Source organism: Ceratocystis lukuohia (genome assembly GCF_044167205.1).
Source record: "Ceratocystis lukuohia strain C4212 chromosome Unknown Supercontig5_pilon, whole genome shotgun sequence".
NCBI classification, from domain to species: domain Eukaryota; kingdom Fungi; phylum Ascomycota; class Sordariomycetes; order Microascales; family Ceratocystidaceae; genus Ceratocystis; species Ceratocystis lukuohia.
Genome location: NW_027263524.1, coordinates 3135887 through 3159228, shown reverse-complemented (window position 1 = coordinate 3159228; position 23342 = coordinate 3135887). Strand labels below are relative to the sequence as shown.

The window sequence follows — 23342 nt, the reverse complement described above, 5'->3', positions numbered from 1 at the left end:
ATTACTATTTTAGTCTCTACCAAGATGGCCATTGTCTGCTGCATTAGCTATAGACACAAGTGAACACAGCAGTATCACTATGCAAGCCTTCCTCTTGCGAAAGCTTCCACTGTGTTTTAACCTTGCTATGTCACATGGGAGAAGGAAGAGAGCTACCCAAGGCTACTTCAATGAGCAATAGTTTTGGGATAGTGAGATGGGACTCTCTCTCTCTTGTAGGACCTATTCTGTAGGGCTCGAACAGTCTCAACCACAGATTCAGCCTTAAGACTTGAGCATATCCTATCTGTCATAGGCTAGTTTTAGAGTGTGTTTTGCGACATAGCTTATGGTTCGACTATAGTTATTCTTACTGTAGGTTCAGAGATGGCCAGAAAAGATCCGTCGAAGGGGAAAGGAACGCTATGTAGTCTGAGAAGTGCATGACGTGGATCTCCTTTGTGTAACCAGTATCAGAGACTTAGACTCCAACGTCATAAAGATTAGGAGTAGAAATGATGGTCACTGATACCAAATGAGATTAATATCGAGACCGGTGCTGAGGTAGCTGACTTCAAACCATTACATGTTTGTTCACACCAGATGCTTGTTATATATGTACGTTCATACATTATCGAGTAAAGCCTACAATCCACCATGGGTCACTGTTACTCGATAGTTCATTTACTCGCATCTTGTCTGTATTGTATATCATCTATGCATCATTGTTACTATCATGTTATCCGTTGTTGTCAAGGCCAAGCTCATCTTTGGTCTAACGACAACCTAAAATATTGAAGATCAAAAACAGGGAAAAACAAAGGCGAAAAATAAAAAAAAGGAACAAAACCAAAGCCATAAACACCCACAAGACAAAGAGATACCAAAAACTTCCATATGCCCCCATAACCCTTTTTTTTCTTCCTTTTCTGTCACTCTTCTTCCAAAGGCTGGCTTATCCGCCTCACTCACTCATTAGCTCAAGCATCCTCCATCGTAAGCTCATCAAAGTCGTCCAACAGCTCATCCATGTTAATAGCCGGCAGGTCATCCTCAACCATTGAATCAGCCATGCTCATCTCGTCCATGGCTGGCTTTCTCTTAGCCTTGTAGAGGGCCATGGCTTGGCGCATCTCCTCATCCTCTTCAATGTCGCGCAGGAACATTTCATAGTCGCGATCCATGCGCTCCTGGTCGGCCTTCTTAGGCAATAATTCGCCCTCGTCCTTGTTCATACGTTTGAGCTCCCAGTTGCGGCGATGGCGGTTGCGGCGTTGGAACACCTTCTTGACCAACACCACATCGGGAATGGTAGATGAGTAGGTGTTTGAGTTCTCAATGGCATCCAACTCTGTGTTGTTGAAATTAGTGCCTGTCAACATGTAGCCCATGACCGAGTCTCCCGCACGCAGCAAGCCACCCAAATGTGTGCGCGTGAAGTACGTCTTGTCGTTCACACCCAGATCCGACGACCGAGCGACCGTCACCTCAGCCAGGTGCCAGCGGCCTTTCCGTAGTGGAGTCACCTCAAGATCCATCACAATGAACTCAACTAGCTCTGGAGCATCCATAAGAGGCGAAAACGGGGCACGCCAGTACACAGCACCGCTGACATCTGCAGTGTCTAGAGTGTTAGGATCCAGCAAGTAGACAGATGTGCCAATACGGTGGCACAGCAGCAGGGGCGAGACGTTGCCTAGCGACTTGGCCATCTTTATAGGCAGAGCCACGAGGTCATCCTTGCACACGGGCACCAACTCAACGGAAAAGGTAAACTTGTACGACTTGGTAGAAGTATGCACGTCCTGGGAAATCAGCTCCTGTGACTTCTTAGTCTTGATAGGCACGACAGAGTTGAGAAAGTCTAGGAACTTTTCAGCCTGGTTCTTGTTGGAGAAGAAAAAGTCGACGCCATCCTTGACTTCCTTGATATTGAGGGTGTCCCGGTGAGCGCTATGTTTCAGAATTAGCTGCTCGAGGAACAAAAAGGTGCGCTTGTGGTGCACTTTTTGGCGAACCTGCACACAGGCACGCCACACATTAGCCGTGTATGACTTGGCACATTCAGGGCACTGCTGCGTATGCACCACGTAGGTAACTTCGAAGCTCTGCTGCAGCAATACACCACTTTGCACCTCATCCTGGACCGTCATCTTCATCTTAATACGACGCGAATGCGGCTCAGTCCATACGAAACTGGCGTCAACAATCCGCACTTTAGTCATTCCACGCAGTTTCTTAAGGCACAGGGCCAACATCTCGCGCGATTCGGGCATAGCTACAACCCAAGTTGATGGTGGCAGTAGCCATCTGTCACAGTCTTTGCAGAAGTGAAGCGTAGCCTCGCGAGGAATCCCCTGCGAAATATCGACAGTGAGCTTGATACAATCATAGCAGAGGGCACCGGCCGAAGTAGTTCCGTCGATGGGAGCGCCGCAGTTGCAGCAAAGAATACTAGAGACAAATAGTGTTAGATATGGGCAAGAAAGAAGAGAGGGAAAGGGAAAGGGAAAGAAAAAGGAAGAAACGCAAAAAGAAAGAGATGAGGGAAGGGGGCTAAGCAGAAAATACTCACGTTGCGCCAGAACCAGCAGTGCCGCTAAGGGCAACGGGGGCATCCAGATCCATAGACATAATGGTAGAGAACGCAAAAGTATAAACTGAAGAAATAAATGCTTGTGGCTTTGGTATATGCGCTTGTGTGTGTGTGTGTATGTGTGGTTGTAGTTGCTTAGTGATAGTTTTTAGATAGCAAAAGGTCTATCAATGAACACAAATCGCTGCCAGAGAAGAGCGTTTAAGTAGACATGGAATGTCACAAAATCTACCCTCGGCTTTGTATCTTAACTGATGATGCAAAATGATGAAGTCTCCGAAATCTTTTTTCAGGTATTTTTGCCCCTCTACCAAAGTGGGATTGATAAGGAGCGATAAGCTCTTATCCGGGTCTTGTCTTGCCCCGCGAAATTTTACAAGTAGTTATGTAGCTAAGCACCAGAAGTAGGGTTAGGGTCACAAAATTTTGGTATGACATCAGCATAACAAATGGCCTACTGGAGGATGAGCTGGCTGTGTGTTTGCTTCACGCAGCGATGTTCTCTAAGCTTCATTGAATTTCCCCTCTGCACTAGAGCTCTTTGGATTTCCTAGTACCCTCGAGGCCTTGCGCTCCAGCGTCTTAGCCTTGCGCTTACGGCGCAGCTCTGCAAAAATGTCATCATCTTCACTGTCAGGGCTGACCGTTGGACCTGTGGCTGGCACTGACTGCGGTCGCTCTTGTTTTTGTGTAACACGCATTGGAGAGCTCGGTTCGTTCGCTTTGGGATAAGATTCTGTCCGTCGCGGAGTCGGTGTCATGAGTATCGAGGAAAGCACAGGGCCAGTCTTCGTGCGCCTAGGAGCCGATAGACGAGGGGAGGATGGATATGGAGAAGAGACGCACAGCTCGTCATCATCATCGTCCTCCGAAAGAATAGCAATTCGGCTTCTTGAAGATGCCCGCGAAAGCCTAAATGATCTCGGGGATGGGAGACTTGACTGCTCGGGGGGCGAGGATACAGACGGCGTAGAGTGCCATGAAGCAGGGTCTGATGACGGCGTGTTGCTGCTTCTCAGGCTCTCCAAATTTGATGACTGTAGTTTGCACTGTGGCCCATCCTTTGGAGCTCCCACTGATCTTTGCTGGTTTGCCTTTTTGAGTCCGCCAGTATTCTGCCGAGATACTTTTAGTAACCTCCCATAAGAATATGGCTGAGAGCTAGGTTGCACTGAATTTTTACTCGACTGCAGGCTTCTATTTACAAGCGAGCCGTCCATGTTGCTTCCATACTGCATAAGTTCATGCAACGGCGAACCTGCCAATGTCGCATCTAGCATGCCATCATCATCAGCATCGGCTTCGGTGTTACCGTGGCTCTTTTTGGTAGCTTTGCGGAGAATTTCTAGTCTTGATGCACATTCTATTCGCTGTTCGGTGCTATCCATCGCACTCCTGACAACCGGACGTACAATCTTCCTGCCGGCTCCGGCGTCGAGACTCTGGGCTTCGCTTTTAAGCCGCTGATACTCAGCCTCATGTAAGTGGGCAGTGAACTTTTTAGCCACCTCATATAACTCATCCTCGACCATGCAATACATATCGTCATTGCCGATCCCTGAGATCATGTATCTAGTGCGCGCGTGCGTTAGGAATAAGCCAGTACACGAAGACAAAGGCAGCGTAGCACATACACTTCATCAATCTTCTTGCTAATCTTCGGTGTTAGCGACAGGGGCTGCTTATCCCCCTGCTCTTCATTTTTGCTGCTGCCATCTCCTGCTATGTGCTGTCGTTTGATGGGCTCCTGGTCGGACAGCGGAGGAAGGCCTGTTTTCTCCTTAAGGTCTGATGTTTCATTTCGATCCCATCCGGGGGGCAAACGCCGGGGCATCTCAAATAGAAGAGTCTGTGGCTTTTCAAGAGGCAAGACCAAGGAAAGGAATCTGAGCCAGAAACAATTCAATAAAGGGACACATCGCCGGGTCCATTGACGCAGAAAAGGACCCGTGACACTTCAAGCTATTGACGCGCCAAAACAACCCTAACCTACAAGAACTTACGTTGAGCTTTAGGGTAAGGGTATTAAATACTCCAACCACACAGTATCATCATAAACAAACATACAGTACATCATAGTGCCTTGAAGAAACCAATACACGCCTTATCAATCACATGTTTGAATATTGTTGCAACTCACGCACTTTTTCTTTCCTTGCAGCTAATAAGCTTACTACTACAAAGCACACAGCACCAAAGAGATAGCAGGTAAGATTTGAAGTAGCCGTTTATGGCGAGAAGACTACGAGCGAAAACAAATTAGACAAAGAAGGTGGCACTTGTATGCAAATTAGTCAAAAGAATGAATGGGCGAGCTAACAGGGTAAGATTGCCGCCTGTGAAAGCCCATGAAAGAAGACTGTGACTGTGAAAGCTTTCAAAGGGGTGAATAGAGCACCGTGCGAAATCCGCTCTTACACACCTGTCACCAATACTCGCAGCAACTTCTGCATAAGCCTTGCTCAAGATAGCTGTTGCTTGGCTAAAATTGAAAATAAAAAGGGCACAATACCCTCTCGTCATGACTTGACTCCAATTCCTCGTCTGACTGTCTCCTCGACTATCTTTTTACTTGTCTTATTAGCTTTTGTTTGACCCAGGCTTTCCTTTCCTTTGTTGATCCCATCTCCACTTTTTTTCCCTGAAGCTCCCCCAAGCTGCCTTGCGCATTTTCTACCTCTACCTTTTACAGACCGAGCTTTCTCTCCCCAAGTCCTTGTCTACCCCCTCTCCTCTCGCCCCCAGATCGAAATGACAGCTCACGTTGCCGTCTCTGCCCCCGGCAAGGTTCTTCTGGCTGGTGGCTACCTTGTACTAGACCGTGAATACTCGGGCCTTGTTTTTGGGCTGAGTGCCCGCATCAACACTATTTTGACGCCTCTTGAGACTAGCGAGGGCGCCCAAGCTCAAGAGATTGTCGTCGAGAGCCCACAGTTTGTGGACGCTATCTGGCGGTTTAGTTGGCATCTGGCGCCGGCCGACGGCGGCATTGTAGTAACCCAACTACAAGAGTGAGTATCTACGCTATTTCCTCTTTGCTTCCCATGGTGGTTTCTTCTAGCCAGCTCCTCTCATTGCAAAGGAGAGACTAGGCCGATGATAAACATCTGATGGAATGATGTCACTACGGCTCTAAATACGCAAGTACGCATGCTAATAACGCCTTGTTTATAGTGGCGTCAAGGTCTCTCGTAATCCTTTTGTTGAGACTGCTCTAGGCTATGCCCTGACTTTCGTCCATGCTATGAGCCCTGAGGCTTCTAAGCACAGTATCGGCGCTGCCAAGCTTAAGATTTTGGCTGACAAAAACTACTATTCTACCCAGGATCTGTCTGATGAGGAAGCTAAGCGCGAGTTCCCCTACTTTGGCACCCTCATAAGCGAAGCCAAAAAAACCGGCCTAGGGTCTTCTGCTGCCTTGGTAACATCTCTCACAGGTGCTATTCTAGCGTATTATCTGGGTTTTAAGCTGGAGAGTGCCAAGGAGAGGTTGATTCTACACAACCTGGCCCAGGCTAGCCACTGTGCCGCTCAGGGGAAAGTTGGCTCTGGCTTTGACGTGGCGGCCGCCGTCTTTGGTTCCTGCAAGTACCGCCGCTTCTCACCGTCAACCCTGGGCCCAGAAAACATCCCCGAGCTGGGTGGTGCTGGTTTTGCTTCTAAACTCAAGACTCTTATCACAAGCCAATGGGATGCCAACATCAAGACCGACGTCTCACTGCCTATAGACACGGTCCTGGCCATGTTTGATGTCGCTTGCGGCACTTCGACCGTCAGCATGGTCAAGGGGGTTCTGAAGTGGCGTGCTGAAGATCCCTCTGGCTCCAAGGCCCTATGGGACAAGCTGTATATTCAGAACGAGCGGTTGGCAGCTGTCTGCCTGTCGGGCAACAAGGCCAAGTTCAAGCCCATTATCGAAGGAATCCGCGTTAACATCCGTGAAATGACTAAGCAGACAGGGATGCCTATCGAGCCCGAGTCTCAGACGAAGCTACTCGATGCCATCTCCGAAGTAAAAGGCGTTTACGGTGCTGTCGTGCCTGGCGCTGGAGGCTCTGATGCCATTTCTGTCCTAGCCGATAAAACCGCTATGGGACCGCTGGAAACCTTTGAAAAAACGTGGAATGAGGCAAATACCAACACGACAAATGAGGGAAATACCAACACGATAAGGTTGTTGAAAGTCGAGGCTGAGTCTGATGGTATCAAGCTGGAACCGCTTGCCAAGTTTGAGGAGTGGATCTAAGGGCTCCCTAAGAGCTAGCCGGGCGCTGGTTACAGTGGTAGAACTATGCATCATTCAATGAAAGTATTAAGATACGGCACATTACACGCATGTGACTGTTATGTTTCTCGTGACACAAGGGGCCGGGTATCCTCGTTTTTCAAGACACGCCCTGGTCGCCCTGGTAGAGACAATTTGATAAACTGCAAAACTAGGATGAGCGTCAGCTATGTAGTACTAACCCTAACATGATTTCGGGGTAAAAACTTACTTCGCGTCACGTGACTCACGGTAGCTTTGCACTTAGCTTCATCTAACAAACGAGTCAACCACAAACCAAGCAAATGGTGATACGCAGATTCCTCCATAGCAACATGCACAATTAGCCGTGGGCATCCACATGACACGTCTTCAAAGGCAATAAGCTGGAACTCAGCCTCATCGTCCTCTGCAGGTGCCCGGTACCACGTTGTCTCGTGACTATTCTGAGCCACTGCCTTGAATCGCCATATTGGAGCATCACAACCTTTGATACTAGTAAGTGTGGGGAGGAACTCCCAGATGGCAAGACAGGACTGCTTAGCTCTACTTAGGCCCAAGCCTAAACCTAGACTCAGCCCCAAACGACCAGAGTTGGAAGTATTCGACCGCGAACGCTTGGTAATAAACAACTTTGCTAGTGCAGCAACAGAAACCCCGGGCTTTACAGTCGCAGCCGCTGCCACACTAGCGATACTGAAATGACTATCAGAACTGGCAGCACGGGTAGTCACAGGTGTGAAAGCAGGGGCTATGAATTCCCTGTCACTGACGTGTGAGCTTGACGACTGTCGATCGCGCCCATTAGATAGATGGTTGCGCGCCCCATTGCGCATAGCGCGTATAAAGTTAGGTGCGGGTCGCGCTTGTGTATCAGCAAGCATAGCTTTCTCAAGTCGTACGGCAGCGATGGCCGAGGAGGTACTGGCAGTGGATGAGCAGGGAGTCAAACTCACGGGGACGAGCGGGCTAATTCGCAACAAGGGATTTTCGTTAGGCAGTGCTATGGCAATGTAGCTCCGGCCGTGATGTGTAGTGGTGCGTAGGTGAAAGCGCTCGTCACCGCGGTGGTTGACTAGGGCAGTGCCAGACATCCACAACGAATTGCTCGCTATAACAGGCTCGGCCGAGGCGCTTTGCGTGGTGCTCACGGGTGTCATCGGCATGGGTATAGTTAGAGGCATAGGCATAGGCATAGAAGTATGTAAAGCCGGCGCGGTATTCGAGCGGCGCGTGGCGAAGGATGATCGTGAAGGCCGCATGACGGGAGAATTTGTGGAAGTAATTGGTAGGAAAGCTATCTTGGCAAGCTGTGCAGAGCAGAGGCAGAGAGACGAAGACAATCAAGGTGGACTGACCCCGTTGGGGCGCAAAGAGAAAAACATGGCAACGCCCAAAAAAGCGCGGACTTTTTTTTCTGGTTACCTGACTTGAGTCGCTTTTGTTTCGTACGTAAAGACACTATAGCTGGTTTCGCCAGGATTAACGAGTACTTAAGACGTCTTTGTTATAGCTTGAAGCCCAGACCAGTTTTCTATTTTTCATCACGGCATGGCTTTATCCAACGCATCAATGACGTCACCGAAAGCAGTAGGGAAAAGTGGGGAAATAACGGTAAAAACCCAATCGCAGTTGGTGGCCTAGAGTCAACTGGGTAAGTTTCATAACAGAAGGAAAAATGCTTTTTTTGAATGCGTACGGAAACTAACATTAAATGCGGTCAAACCTCGTGCACTATAGCCTAAAGCGCCAAAGACGTGATATAAAACAGCCCCTACCCCCCACCTAATCCTCTATATCTCTTCACTTCCACTTAACCAATGTTAAACTCGCTCGCCGTGTTCATCATCATCATGCTCTTCTTACGCAGCATTCTTCTAGCCGCCAACATAGCCTCTGCATCATCATCGCCCGCGCCCGCATTGCTGCCTGTACCTGTCCCACCACCTGATGTACTCCTTGCACCATTTGCTGTAGACGTCCTGCTACCTGACCCACTACCGCTTGTGCGCTTGTTGGCTGCTTTTGCTGCTTTGGATGCTTTGCGCTCAATATTTTTGCCAATGCCGCTAGGCGCATCACGAAGGCCAAAGCTCTTTGCCATGTGTCCTAGATGTAGGTTAGAAATATCGAAAAAGACACGTTCCTCCTTGACGTGCGTAGCATAGGCCCGCACATGCGAACGGAAGGCATTGCGGCCAAGCTCAAGCTGCTCCTTATTGTTGGGGTCAAGCAGGCGCTGTTCAAGATGCAGCTGCAGGTTCTCAGCCTGGCGTGTAAAGGACTTGTCTTCCATACGCGCGTGTGTCTCAGTCGGTAGCTCCCATGGCAAACCCATAGCATTCTTAAGAACAGAGTCGTAAAGCAACGGCATAGGAGCTGACCCAGCCTTAAGTAACTCGACATAGCCTTCTTCGGATCCAGGCATAAGGAATAGCGTGGCTTTTCCGGCACGTCCAGCACGAGCTGTACGGCCGATACGATGAATATGGTCTTCAACAGAGAAAGCTGGGTCTAGCTCGATAACATGGTCTACATCGGGAATGTCCAGACCACGTGCGGCCACATCTGTAGTGACCAACAAGCCAGGCTCTTTGCATTTGGAAAATGAGTCAAGCGTAGCCGTCCGCACAGATTGTGGTAGTGATCCATGTAGCTTATGTACTAGAACCCTGGGGTTGGCCGCAGACGTGATATACGACGCTTCAGAAACAGTGTCAGGTGTCTTGGACCCACCAGCCTCTGGGGGTATGGTTGGCGCAAATGCTGGCTTAGGCTTACGGAGGATATCGTAGTGGAAGTCAACTGAGTCAGCGCATGAAATGAAGAGAATAGCCTTCATGACTGTGTCTCGACGTGCAAACATGAATTTGAGGTACGATAGTAGCGTGACAAGGCGTAGCTTTGCTGGCACAATGAGGTAGGTTTGTTTGAGCTGGGCCGGAGCCGAATATGCTTTTCCGCCGACGACTAGGTGATTTGTCGAGGCTTCAGTTGCATCTGGCTTCTTGGTCTCTGTCTCATGGAGGCTGGTAGTTTCTTTACCATCCTTGCTGTCATCGACTTTGTCCTTTTCTGCGTCCTTTTTCTCCTCGTCGAGATCCTCCTTGGTCACAGCAATATGCACAGCGTCGTCCAGACTCATTTCGCCAAGTCGCTGAACCGTCATTTTCAGCGTGGCTGAGCAGAGAACAGTGACTCTTCGTTTAGGCAGAATTTCTAATGGCATTCCGTCGTAGCTCTTAGTAGCTACCTCGGCTTTCCGCAGCATGGTAACAATCTTCTTGACGTCCTCCTCGAAGCCCATGTCCATGAGTCTATCGCCTTCATCCAAGATCAGCCAGCGCACTGTACTAAGCTTTAGTACTTGTGTGTTTGTCAAGTGATCACTCAGACGACCTGGCGTGGCTACTAAGAAGTTGATTCCCTTGCGTATCCGTGCCTTTTCGGCCTTTTTTGATTCACCTCCAGTAATCGCTGAGGCTACTAGCCATGGCAAACTCTTGAGCAGTTGCTGAAGCACAGCGTGTGTCTGCTTAGCTAGCTCTCGTGTCGGCGTCAGCACAATAGCAAAGATACCCGAGTCTCTCTGGATCTTGCTCTGCTTGCTGAGAGCCAGCACACGGTGCACCATGGGCAGCAAATAGGCCAAGGTTTTTCCGGAACCTGTCTGGGCCTGTATAAAGGCATCGTCCTCGGTGTTTACCATCAACGGAATTGTCTTTTTCTGAATAGCAGTTGGATGGGAGAGCTCCATTTTGGCCAATTCACGCACTACGCGATCTGATAGGCCCAACGCGGCAAACGATGCAGCAGGTCCGGTAAGGGGCGCATTTGTGGGCTCAGCAGGAGTGGAGTCAGCGGCACGCTCTTGATCCATGTCTGTTACGTGTTGCGGATTAGATGAGAAGAGACTGGACGTGACATGCTTCCCAGGGCCAACAGGCCGCTTTGACGGGCCTCCACTAGCGTTGTTATTGTTGTTGTTTGATCCGAGCTTCGGTTGATTTGGGCGCTGTTTCTTCGAGGGTCTTGAGTCGTCATCGCTATCATCACTTGGCCGCCGACTAGGCTCTTTGCGCTTGGCTGGCTCGTCGTGGCTGCTAACCGTACCGTCCGCCTCGCGACGAGCTGACTTTTGGGCCCGCATTCGGTCTCGCCAGCGACCGCCCTGGAACTTGACATTCTGTTTGACCGGCAAGTCGCCGATCTCGAAGTTAACCAAAATTCCGTCGTCGGCCATTTCTGAGCGGGTTTGTGTTGATTGGTGTACTCGTTGGGAAGTCAGTTGGCGTAGTAAAGCAAATTGTCTAGGCCCTTGTTTTCTTGAGGAGAAAAAAATATTTGGGAACCAAAATCCTGCAACCTTATCTTATCACTGATCCTCCCTGTGCAACCTAATTCTAATGTTACACAGAAAAGATGGAATCAAAAATATTAATACATACGGCTCACTAGCATAGTACTTGTTGCTTGTTGACCATGCACATGCAATACGAGGTCTTGTAATGACTTCCTACTGAAGTCAGCTGGACTCTGGCATAATCACGTGTAGTAGACTAAGATTCCGCATAATTAAACTTTGGACATCAAACTGCAGCTGATACATTCAATTCAGCCCAGGGCAAATTCGCCCTTGGGAATATTAAGATCACAAACGCCTATAAAAGAACTCCCTCAAACAATTGTCCTCCAAAACACAGCGGATATCGAAGCTGATGTCCTAAAATCCAGGCTCGAGCCAAGGGCTTTTTTCGTGGGGGGGGGGGGGGGATGAATGTTTCACAAGGTAAACACAGGAGATTTGGCTGAAAAGAAAAAGCAATAACCCAGAAATAATAATGCAAAACTCGTGTTATCGTCGTAACGACAAAGGGAATAAGAACAGGAAAGCAGACCCAAACAAGAAAACAACTAATAAAGACGCAGGTCAAAAGACTAGAGAAAAAAAAAGGGTAAAGTTAAAAGAAAAGAAAAAAAAGGGATTCAGCTCTGCTGGTGCACCCATGTTGCCGCAGCACTAAGCAGCCTCAGCATTTAGCTACACCCGCATTCACTCTGTACCTAGTTGGGTACGAGGACCTCCGTCTCAGCAGAGACAAGTAAACAGAAAAGAAAGGAGAGAAGATCGTAGTGGCAGGCCGCATGTCAATCGGACAGACCTAAACGGGATTTTGTGGAGTGGCGCAAACGATCTGCAGACGCCGCTACGTTCACAGGATCACAAATCATGCAAAGACCCGCTAGGACATTGCATCAAGGGACTGCAGCTTAGGTTTTCGTTGTGTGGTATAGTATGTGGTGTGGTGTGGTGTGGTGTGGTGTATGGTATGTTCGTCTAGTCGAGATGTACATACGTTCATGTATATGCAGGTAGAGGTGAGGGAGAGAAGAGGAGAGTCAGAGAGGCCCAGGCTGTGTGAGCTTTTCGCGTATGACAGGTGATGGCAAGACCGTCTCTAGGCTATCGTAGAAGCAAAGCAATCGAGCGAGGTCGTATCAAACGTCAATTCAAGCATTCACGCTGACGCTCATGGGAACAGTATTCAAAGTGCCGTCGAGAGCAGCGTTCTTCATTCTAGCACACCTATATGCAAAGGTCGTGGATTAGCATGTTTTCCCCCTATCGAGGATTTTGGGAGGGGAGGATGCGCTTACTCGTCCTCAGAGAAACCCGGCAGCGCAAAGGTATCTTTGCGGAAGTCGAACGGCGCAGACTAAATATCACCAGTAATGTTAGTATTTGAATAATTGCAGTAAGAACATTAGAGACTGCAAAGGAAACGTACAATCTGGATCGTTGACATCTTTGTAGGCTTCTTGCGTCTAATGCGAAGGGCACTACTCAGACGCAGGCAAAATTCTTTGAAGTTGTGGGTCGTGGTAGCGGAAGACATGGTGAGGAGAGTTGTGATTGTATAGGAGTATGTGCAGAAAAGAGATGAAAGAAAATTGGAAGAAAGAAAGCAAGACCCGAGTCAAGACGTGAGAAATAGACGGCGGAGCAATAGATAAATGTAAAACAAGAAGGATAAAAAGAGCACTAATAATCGGTAGTACCCCTCCAAAGCTGTACTCAATACGGCAGTAGGCACAATAACGAAGGACCGTAAAACACAGCACTCCCCAATTTAGCACTCTGTGTAATTCGATCAAGATTTGTTCCAGGGAAGCGTAGGAATGAAAGGACTAAAAAAGAAAGTTACGGTAAGAAGACGACTAGGCCAAAAGAAAGAAGTCTCAGGCAAGTCTTTGAGTCCTCAGGTCTCGTGTAGGTAGGAGGTGTGTATTGTATGCCGTTAGAAGGAGAAAACAACAGAGACAAAGGAAGCTGATGTGGGCGTTCCAAGGCGTTGTTGTTGTTGCACAGCCCAAAAACAACTGTAAGCACCAACGAGGATACCGCGAGAAAGAGACAAGGTCGAGATATAGTCGGGAGGGAAACGTTTGTCGTGGTGATTGTGAAATCTAGACTAGGAAGGTGCAACTCGACTCGACTCGACTCGATCTTGATGGATGAACGATAGGAGGAAAACAGCAAGAACGATTGGATCGATAGTTGCCGACGGGAGGTAAGGGAGAAAAAAGGCACCGAGTAAGAAAAAAACGGAGATGAAATAACGAGGGACAGAAATTAAGAAGGGTGTAGTGAAAATAAGGAAGAAAAAAGAAAAAGGAAAAAAAAAAAAAAAAAGATTAGTGAACGAATGAAGAAAAGAATCGAATAAAGAAGGCGAAAGGTTTCAAAAATAGCAGGTATCAAACAAAATAATAACAAAAAGAAAGTGGTTTCATTAAGATAGTCAAGCAAGACAGGAAAGAGGAAGGAACGTAACGGCCAAAAAAGGAGGTGCTATTTCTGTTGATTTGGTTAGAGGGTTCAGAAGGGAGTAAGGAAAAATCAGGAAGGGACCACAGAGAAAGAAAAAAAAATAAAAGAGCCTTCGCACGAGGAAGGCGACAATCCAACTAAAACGGCAGGAACAACCTAAAGAAAAATGAAAGGAGAGAGGGTTAATTAATTGGTGAAAAAAAAAGAGGAAATATCCCAATGATTGATGAGAATTAAAAAGTTGGATAGCATGCGCAAAAGAATGTAGGAAAGAACCACCACAAAGTTCAGATGAAAAAAAGGAAAAACGGGAATGAAAGGTCGCGAATAAAGGGAAGGAACGGAAGCAAAGAGGAACAGAAGGAAATTTGTTTCGTGATAGACAACGCCCGAGACGTAAAGTCAAGCCGTCTTTGTATAACTCTCTTTGTGCGATATAATTACATTTCTTTTACTCTTGTTTGCCCAGGCCTTGAAATGACTCTGGAACACGCGGACTCCCAGTAAACCCAAATGAGCACGTTAAAATGACCCGAGATTTGAGCCTTCTAACTCCAAGCCTCTCCTTCACTAACTCTCTAACTCTGCGCCCCCCCCCCCCCCCCGCGTCAGTCCTGATGCCCTAAAATGGACATCTCATCTAGGGGTCAAATCAATTTTTTGACAGCCATCAAGCCATCCAGCGTGAACTATCGAAGTAATATTTTTCTGCATTCTCCAACACCACATAACCATCACCCTAGACAAGGTTCAATATTGGAAGTTACCCCCCGTTTCCCCAGCAAGAAAGCTCATCTAATATTAACGTACAAAGCCCCCTCCAGGAGGCCATGTTTGTCATGGCTGGCACCAATAACTCCAAATACTACGTGCTTCTAATGGCCTGTCCTAGCCCTAGTCATCCTGACCAACTAACTGACCTGACTAACTAACTAGCAAGCCTACTGAGGATCGTAAAATCGTATGTGCAGCATGCAACATGAAGCTCTCTTTTTTGCGTATCCAAACAGCGATCCTATATCTTTGTTTCCGCTAACCAATGAGCCTTGAACTTGGCCTTTGCTCTTGCATCCCATGAAACGAGTCAAGTCCAATCAAGTTCAAGATCCATATGTGCATTCCAGGGGCAAAGCGGTAAAAAAAAAAGTGAAAGAAATCCTGTTGGAGAAAAAAGCAGTGAGCTTCGTCGTTTGAAGATGGAGACAAGAGAAGCTTTGGACTCTGCCCGGTCGGTGTTCTCAACTGCTTTCTCCTTGAGGCCAGGGCCGGGGCTGGTGCTAGGTTTGCATTAACAGCCCTGCATCAGCTATGGACAGACAATAGCCTCGTCATGCAGGCCCATACTCTACATTGTAAACACAACTAGGGCGACAGCACGGTTGTGTGTATAAGTGGTCGTCAACAAAGTGCACTGGTGATGCTTTCAATGTATCAAGTTGTCTGCCAGCGACTGCGAGAAAAAATGAAAATCACCAATTACAATTTCGCCCGCGCCAGCACTAGTCCATTACGCCTAGAGTCACGCACTTATGAAACAGGGTGTCTTGGGGAGCAGTTAGCGAATCAACTGGCGTTCTTATAGGATGCAAGGGCAGGCCCCCTCGTTCAGGGCGTCCAGGCACAAGACGGCTACGCGGAAACAAAGAAAGTCGAGGTTGATTATGGGGAAATGCCCTGGCGGCGGGCAAAAGAATAGGAATCCAGGCAACAGCATAGAGGGGACTCTATGATTTAGTTGCATTTAGGAGCAGGTGCCCCCTTCGTGACCTTGTGGTTTCTGGCTAGATCTGCAATGCACCACCAATCCAAGTACCACACAAAAGTACTCGCATGAACAAGGCAACGCATACATCTACTATAGACAAAGATACGTGCAGTATACACACATGGTTTTATGTCTATTTCTGTTCATAGCATGACAATGTAACAAACATGCGAAATCCGTCCCCCTCTGTTGAGACAGACTAGAAAACCTAGAACAAACATTAACATCCCGCACTCTCGGCCTCAAAGCCCAGCCCAAAAGAAAGCGGGAAGAAATCGTACCTCGCTTATTTGCTTCAGAAGTTGTCGGGCCTCTCTCAAGAGCCAGGCCCCAGGCCCCAGGCCCCAGGTCTCAAGGCCCAATGCCCTGCCGCCTCTGCCATGCGTACAAAAGTCAAGCAAGGAAGCAAAGCAACACAGCACGTAAGTTACCTGAAGCATTACGTATAGGCAGGCATAGCTGAAGCACGTTGATCAAAGTTCCAAACAAAGTTAGTTGTGAACAGATCAATGAGAACTTTTTCTCAGTCGGCTGTTGGCAGCTGGTAGCAGCTGCATATACCCACAGGTCGGTCGTGACAAAACTAAACAGCTGCCATCTAATGCCATCACAATCATCAGCCAGCTGTCCAATCGACGTCATAGAAACATAACTAGAAACAAAAATGATCTACAAGTCAATGTGCCATTACCCACGTAATGATAGCCTACAAACCAACTGTAGTAGCCTCCAAAAAGCCCAAAGGCTTAGTAACACTTATCTAGCGCTACAAGCTAACACTCTAGCCGCATAGAACCCCTCTTCCTTACATAACTAAAGATAAGTCCTTATCTAATGTGCTGCTGATAGGCCTAGCCGCTACAATAAGCGGCCACATCACTAAATACGCTGTGCTATCATACTAGCTACCATTCCCCTCCAAGCCGTCATCGTTCCTAGTTCCTGGTAGCTCCCCGCACCCACGGCGGCTTACTGCTTATCATGCTGAAAACTGGCTATATACAGAACTTCCATTTTAGGCCAGCCACACAACTGAAATCTACTGTTTCCAGGGCTTTCTATACTTTGTGTTTTTGTGATACAGATACATGCACCACAAAGCACACAGCCCCTCTTCTCTTCTATTCTGGTCTTCCTTTAATTTATAGGTGGCACAACGCACACATACACATCATACACTGCCCCACCCCGGCTTACTCACCCTCGCCCTCCTCTATATCACCGACGCAAAGAACAGAGACGCCCTACTACCATCGCCATGTCTCCTGAAACTATCACCATAATTTCCCCGGTAACTAACGAGCCTATCATCACGCGCGATGGCATTTCGGAGGCTAAGCTAGAGAGCCTGTCCGCTGTGGCGGCCGAGGCGTTCAAGTCATGGAGCAAAACAACATTGCAGCAACGCCAGGCCATCATTAAGAACGCCCTGCATATACTTGCCGCCAAGCGCGATAAGCTGGGAGCTGAGCTGACCGACCAAATGGGTCGCCCTATCAACTATACGCCCAAAGAAATTGATACTGCTATCATGCGTTCCGAGTATCTGCTCAAAGTCAGCAATGACGTGCTCAAGGATACACCTGGTGACGCCCAGGATGGCTTCCAGCGATATATTCGCAAGGTGCCTGTCGGTCCTGTGCTCATCATCTTTGCTTGGAATGTGAGTACTGGCACACAAAAGGCGCCTCAGGTTTATAAGCCGCCGCCGCTGCTCCATGCCCAGTGGCGTGTCTGGTCTATCTCACCCTGACCCAATGTCTCACTAGTCATGGTGCATTCGTTGTAGTGGATATCTATCTCCCTAGTGGGTGTTATTGTGCGACGTTTGGTGATTCATAATCACCACTACATCCCACATCTAGATGGCTCTTGATGATCAAACAATATCTGTTGAAGACTGCTAAAAACTCTTAAAGGGGAGCTTATTTTAATGCATAGTACTAATATACAGCTCAATAGTACCCCTACCTCATTCTGGTCAACGCCCTAGTACCCGCTCTGCTAGCCGGTAACACAGTTATCCTTAAGCCCTCCCCGCAAACCCCGACTGTCGTTGAGCACGTTGCTGCCGCCTTCGAGCAAGCTGGCCTGCCGCAAGGCGTACTGCAGTACTTCCACAGCGGTGCCCCCGCCGTGATCGAGACCATTGTACGCAACCCTAAAATCTCTCTCGTGTGCTTCACGGGCTCTGTAGCCGGCGGCCTGGCAGTGCAAAAAGCTGCAGCCGGGCGCATCGTTAACGTTGGCCTGGAGCTTGGCGGCAAGGACGCCGCTTACGTACGTGATGATGTTGATATTGCTTGGGCCGCAGAGGAAATCGTTGACGGCGCCGTCTTTAACTCCGGTCAAAGCTGCTGCTCTATTGAGCGTGTTTATGTTGCAGCGACTGTACATGATGCCTTTGTCGCAGCTGTGCAGAAGGTTCTGGCTGGCTACATTCTTGGCGACCCTACCGACAAAGCAACACATCTCGGCCCTGTTGTTTCTCGTCGCTCAAAGTTAGCTATTGAGGCTCATATCAAGGACGCGCTAGCTAAGGGCGCGGTCGATGCGACTCCCGCAAACACCTCGTTTGAGAATCCCCCGGTTGCTGGAAACTACGTCAAGCCAACACTGCTGACGGGTGTTACACATGATATGGCGGTCATGACAGAGGAGACTTTCGGCCCGGTCATTCCAGTCATGAAGGTGGCGGACGATCAGGAGGCCGTACGATTAATGAATGATAGCGAATTTGGCCTCACAGCCAGCGTTTGGACAGCAGATGTTTCCCGCGGACATAGGCTAGCTGATGATATTGAGGCTGGCACTGTGTTTGTGAACCGCTGTGACTACCCAAGCCCAGTAAGTCTTTTTCCCCTCATCCACATGTGACTTACTACTATGTCTTGCTGCTTTTCATTTGCCACTTTCTTAGCCTATTAACACCAACTCTTTACTTTATAGGACCTAGCCTGGACTGGCTGGAAGAACTCAGGCAAGGGACAGACTCTAAGCCGCTTTGGTTTTGACCAGTTTGTGAAGCTCAAGAGCTATCACATCAAAGATTATCCAAAATAAACAAGTTCTCGAGTATGTGGGCATGTATATTAGATCTCGAAACAAGTATTAACAACTAATACCACACATCCCACCTCAAAATGAGCCGCGATTATTTACAGCCCCAAAGCCCACCTTCTGAGTTTCGTGATTAATTACATAGTCTTTCTACTATACGGTGACGGCATGAAGAAATAATGCTTACAGCTTTTGTCATGGAGTATAAGCCCCGGCGGATTGCAGCGGTTTTATCATTCCCCAGACGTGGCCATAGCAGCGTCTTGTTTTCTTCTTTTTTGCTAATAGCTCTCAACACCTTCTCATTGAGACCCCTTCTGATCCAGCTAAACCGTGCCCTACCTATTCCCCTCCATCATCTTCATTCTAACTATATTTGCTCGGACCTTACAGTCAATCTCAGGTGGTGACTAAGTAGCCCCAGTATTCCCCACCACTGTAGAGGACAATGGCCTATCTCCTCGCATGGCCTAAGGGGGGTTTTCGGCGGGACTTGGGCAGCTCGGCGCCAACTCTGGCTGTTTTTTTCCCCTGGAGAAACTTGAGGCTGCTAAGCGGCACAAACTTGAACTTGGAGTTGAAAATATCACGCCTACATGAATCGCTAAAATCAAACTACTCCAGATTAGCTACCGTATAGAACTGACCCTTTTCAAAGCTGGCCACGGCATTTCGACGATCACAGAAGCGCGGGTGCTTTCAATTAATAAGGGATCATCCGTGGCATGGCAAGAATGTTACACTATATTGCATTGTGTTATTCTGTATCTACCTACTGTCATTTCGCGACAATATGGCAGGGAGCAGCTAGCTGATCCCATCCTCCAGTGCAATTCTTAGGCAGTCATCGGCTGCAATTGCGCCTAGATTTCAAGCCTCTTCTACGATTCTTAGGACTGAGCATCAGGGCCAGAAGAGCCGTCTATCTAGCGTACCCGTCGGTTTCCGGGATTCGACTACTTGGTGTTTTTTTATCTGCGGCGATTGCACAACACCCAAAAGGCAGTCAGCCTTTGGCACGGAGTATAACCCTCCGAGAAACACATTAGTATTGTTTTTCTTTCTGATGGCCGAGAGAAAGACCTATTCAACACCTCCACGTGGAGGCCCTCTCAACATTTCCTTCTGATCTTGCCAAACTTGGCTGTGGGAATTTGCTTGTATACTTGGACGTCTATCTACTCTTATTCCGCAGCACTATGACGCCATGTTTCAGACTAGGGTACTTCCCGGACAGTCAGTAGTGACAGGAGCGCATAGATTTCAAGCACCTCCTATAGCCTTTTAGGGTTCGGCATTATAGCCAGGGGGACTCTCTATCTAGCGTGGCTCAAGGACGTACTTGTCGGGTTCCGGGATTAGTTATCTAGTCTTTTTGGTAGATGCCAACAGCGTGAAAGGCCACCGGCTTTCGGCACGGGGATATGCCCCGGGTCCCGGTGAGTTGAGTTGAGTTGAGTTGAATTTATTTAACGTCTACGGGAATCACTAAGATCAAACGACGCCGGATTGGTTACCGGACAGAATTGACCCTCTGCAGGGCTGACCACAGGTTTTGGGCGAGAGAAGCTCGTATGCTCCCAAGCAAGCTTGTTACTCGTCTTCCACCTGTAGTCGTCAGAAACAAAAGAAAAAAAAAAAAAAAAAGGAAATCCCCAGATATACCCTAAGCCCAGAAGTAGTGGGGCTAACCCCCAACTTCCCCACAAACATTCGTTCCTCTGAAAAACCTGCCACGCTTCCTGAAGTCGTGAAAATCACGAGAGCAAGACGGCAGCATCCAGTGCAGCCTGGGAAAACCCCCCCAAAGACGAGAAAAAACCAGACTGTGTGAGCATCCGAGGGCTCGTGGTATATCCTTCCACTTTTCTGGTGGCCGCTGCCTTGCGCGTGTGGATGAGGCGCCAGACAGCCCCCTTTCTAGTGACATGCCACAGTCACCAGTCTATCCGAGGACAGAGGAGCGCAAGAAAGAAAACAAAAAAAAAAAAAAAAAGGTGCGGACTGTGTGAACTCTCAAAATTCAGTCCTGAGCGTGAAGGTGAACTCCTTGAGTTGGAGTGGTGTTGCGGCGATGAGGAGTTGGCGATCGCAAAAGTTGTCGTGAAAAAGGGGGCGAGTCGACGACGAGGTTATCCTCAAAGTTGGGTAAGTGCGGCCTCAAGGCTCCACAGCTCATTGTCAAGATCCATGACAGAGTCAAAGAAGAAGAAAAGAATGAAAGACGCTTATCAGTGTCATAGACGTCGTCCTCCAGCAGCCCGGAAGAAGGGGAGGCACCAGACCTCAAAGGTACCCCCCCGAGGGTTGTAAGAGGGAGAGTTTTGTTGTAAGAGGGAGAGTTGGGTCCCGGTGATTCCTATTCAATGCCTTCTATCCCCGAAATGTACCAGATAACTCTTGGATTACGTCCGATATGGTCTAGGGGCTAGGATATCTCGCTCTCACCGAGAAGGCCGGGGTTCGATTCCCCGTATCGGAGATGACGTCATAGAGAGTTTCTTTTTGTGCCGCCAGTATACATATAATCCTATACGAATGGCGATCCTAGGGTCCGCAGACTCATGACATCTAATGCTCGCGTATGAGCTTTTCTCTTTTGCTTTTCAGAGTCTATTCGCTGTAGAAAAGAACAAAATCCAAATTAATACTCGTTCGCCGAAGGTGTAAAGGATGAAAAGATGACTAGACACATAGGTTGAAAATAATTCATGGTGGGGAGCACAAGTTCAGGCGAATTTTTTTGCCTCTTTTTTTATGCCTATTGTTATCAGTCTACTATTTGATTAACGCTTGTTGTCACTCTCATTATTTACTTTAAGAGCAAGTTGAGCACAACTTTCGTCCAGAAGTCGGCCTTTAAAACGAAATCTCTTTCTAAACAACGGACAATGTATGTGGCACGATGCGTAATGAGATAGCAAGAAAGGTAAAAGCAAGGGTTTCTAAGGGTTTGGGGTTAGGAACACAGTAAATCTATTATACTTCTCGATGAAGGGGCCATTATAGTTCGAGAATATTGCGTTTCCTAAATAATGCTCTTCCGTAGTTTTTCAGGGAAAGCAAGTCGTGTGCAATTGATTTGTGAAATTGTGGGAAAAGGATGTAATTGTTGGTAGGTTTGAAAGCCCTGCATTATACACCCATGTATTCGCCGATGTAACATTTATACAATCGGGTTTCTGATCGATGATGTACCACATGCGTGTATTCGCACGCATGCATTAGTTTGCTCATGTAGTGTGATGTAATAATGCGACATTTGTGAACTGTAGAAATCTAGATTGGAGGCTGGAAATGGAAAAAGAAGATCTAGTAGATCAAGTTAAAGATTCGATTGAAGCCGGAGATGAGAATATGACGTTGAATTATATACGTGTTGATATCAAACTTTCATCGCAGTTTTGAACAGGAAGATCGTTCATCTCATGTCATCTTATCTCATGAAAAGCGGTGAGGAACATGAGCTGTAGTGGTGAGACAATGCAGGACAGCTATAAAGCGTATGCATGAAGAGGATAACAAACAAAGCTGACAGACTGCAATATGCGCAGATAGTGTATAAAAGTGCAATATGGGGAGAGATGGTAAGTCAGTCTAGTCAGAATAAGAGGAAACTATGCTTGCTGGGCCCTTGTGAGGAGAATGCACTTGAGAGGCGATGTTTTTTTTTCTTCTATTGTTATGACACGCACATAATAGTAGAAGAAAACGACGAGTGGGCTAGCGGCATGTGCACGCGTAAGTAAAGGCAAAGGGCGCGTACAATACTGTGAAATACGGCACTGGCTTGTCTGAGGATGGGGGATGAGAGGCTAGTAAAGAACAAGTAAGGAAGGAAGCTTTGCCCTTCTTAGGGCCCTTGCCTTGTCCTTGCGATCCTTTGCTAGCTTGTGTGTATGTATAGCATGTGAAGAGATTCCTTTGGCTTCTATAGCCATCTTGTTATTCCTAGTCTAGACAAGTGAAAAAAGACTGGGCTGGACTTTTTCTCTTTCATTCTAAATCGAATACTAGAAATCCCGCTTCCGATATCATCCTAACTCCACCCCGGCCAGAGGTCAGGTGAAGAAAAAAAAGAAATAGAAGGGACCCACAACTATTTTGTCAGAGGTCGGCTATGGCGGAAAACAAAAGGACTTGGGGCGGCAGGAGCAGAATAGCTATTAAGGAGTCTTCTCTGGAGAACCCCGAGGATCCGATGCTCCGAGACTTCGGCGTCTACGCTAAGTGGCGTAGAAAGAAAAGGAAAGCCCGGGAATTAAGGAAACGCGTTTTGAATGTGGCTGCCTGATTTGGACTAAATTGTCGCTGATATATCAGGGCGTTCTAGAAGGATTGCTGCTAGCTAAAGCGGCGCTGCTGGTAACAGGCTGCAACTCATACGAATCGTTGGTGCTGGCACCTTTTCATTGGCATACACTTATACTTACTTGCACTTACATGTGCGTTTTCAATGTACATCTCGTTTTCTGCCATCAGTCAGGGTTGAGGCATCTGTTTCAACATTGGATTCGACTTCTGACGCTGATGCCCGCTTAAATTGCGCCCCCGTGATGTGAAGTTTTCCTTTGAGCCAACAGAGGGACGGATGTTTCAGGGAAGCTTACTTGCAGGGCTGTCGAAATACGTGTTCTTGTGTGAGGGGGGTGGGAGAGCTTTTTTTTTCTTATCTTATCTGTTCCGGCTTCTTCCTTTCCTTTCATGTAACGGTAGGAGCGTGCCTCCGTTCATCCGCTAATAGGAAGGAGGTGTAAATGACTCAAATTTCACTGACTTGAGCATCAAGATGGAGAACTAAATGGTTGGTGTTTTTTGCAATTAAGGGCGAGAGTCAAACATGCAT

At 47.9% G+C, this 23342-nt stretch overlaps 7 protein-coding genes across 7 annotated transcripts; 2 read left to right on the top strand and 5 right to left on the bottom strand.

Moving 5' to 3' along the window:
- Positions 1-959: 959 nt before the first annotated feature.
- On the bottom strand, positions 960-2613 carry HOO65_050673 (nonsense-mediated mRNA decay protein 3; the record flags this gene model as incomplete). Its single annotated transcript, XM_071003321.1, has 2 exons — positions 960-2433; positions 2555-2613. The coding sequence occupies 2 exons, from the start codon at positions 2611-2613 to the stop codon at positions 960-962; spliced, it is 1533 nt and encodes a 510-aa protein (XP_070858732.1).
- Positions 2614-3078: 465 nt separating this feature from the next.
- HOO65_050672 (uncharacterized protein) lies at positions 3079-4409 on the bottom strand (the record flags this gene model as incomplete). Its single annotated transcript, XM_071003394.1, has 3 exons — positions 3079-3690; positions 3781-4147; positions 4210-4409. The coding sequence occupies 3 exons, from the start codon at positions 4407-4409 to the stop codon at positions 3079-3081; spliced, it is 1179 nt and encodes a 392-aa protein (XP_070858731.1).
- A 917-nt stretch (positions 4410-5326) lies between these two features.
- HOO65_050671 (putative phosphomevalonate kinase) lies at positions 5327-6821 on the top strand (the record flags this gene model as incomplete). Its single annotated transcript, XM_071003353.1, has 2 exons — positions 5327-5586; positions 5750-6821. The coding sequence occupies 2 exons, from the start codon at positions 5327-5329 to the stop codon at positions 6819-6821; spliced, it is 1332 nt and encodes a 443-aa protein (XP_070858730.1).
- Positions 6822-6960: 139 nt separating this feature from the next.
- On the bottom strand, positions 6961-8101 carry HOO65_050670 (uncharacterized protein; the record flags this gene model as incomplete). The annotated part of the gene is made up of 2 exons (XM_071003450.1): positions 6961-6981; positions 7091-8101. 2 exons carry the CDS (start codon positions 8099-8101, stop codon positions 6961-6963), a joined length of 1032 nt encoding a protein of 343 aa, XP_070858729.1.
- Positions 8102-8652: 551 nt separating this feature from the next.
- Positions 8653-11082, bottom strand: HOO65_050669 (ATP-dependent RNA helicase DBP7; the record flags this gene model as incomplete). The annotated part of the gene is made up of 1 exon (XM_071000983.1): positions 8653-11082. One exon carries the CDS (start codon positions 11080-11082, stop codon positions 8653-8655), a length of 2430 nt encoding a protein of 809 aa, XP_070858728.1.
- Positions 11083-12350: 1268 nt separating this feature from the next.
- Positions 12351-12736, bottom strand: HOO65_050668 (uncharacterized protein; the record flags this gene model as incomplete). The annotated part of the gene is made up of 3 exons (XM_071003564.1): positions 12351-12426; positions 12498-12556; positions 12629-12736. 3 exons carry the CDS (start codon positions 12734-12736, stop codon positions 12351-12353), a joined length of 243 nt encoding a protein of 80 aa, XP_070858727.1.
- A 3958-nt stretch (positions 12737-16694) lies between these two features.
- On the top strand, positions 16695-18499 carry HOO65_050667 (Succinate-semialdehyde dehydrogenase; the record flags this gene model as incomplete). The annotated part of the gene is made up of 3 exons (XM_071003293.1): positions 16695-17099; positions 17399-18283; positions 18386-18499. The coding sequence occupies 3 exons, from the start codon at positions 16695-16697 to the stop codon at positions 18497-18499; spliced, it is 1404 nt and encodes a 467-aa protein (XP_070858726.1).
- Positions 18500-23342: the final 4843 nt, after the last annotated feature.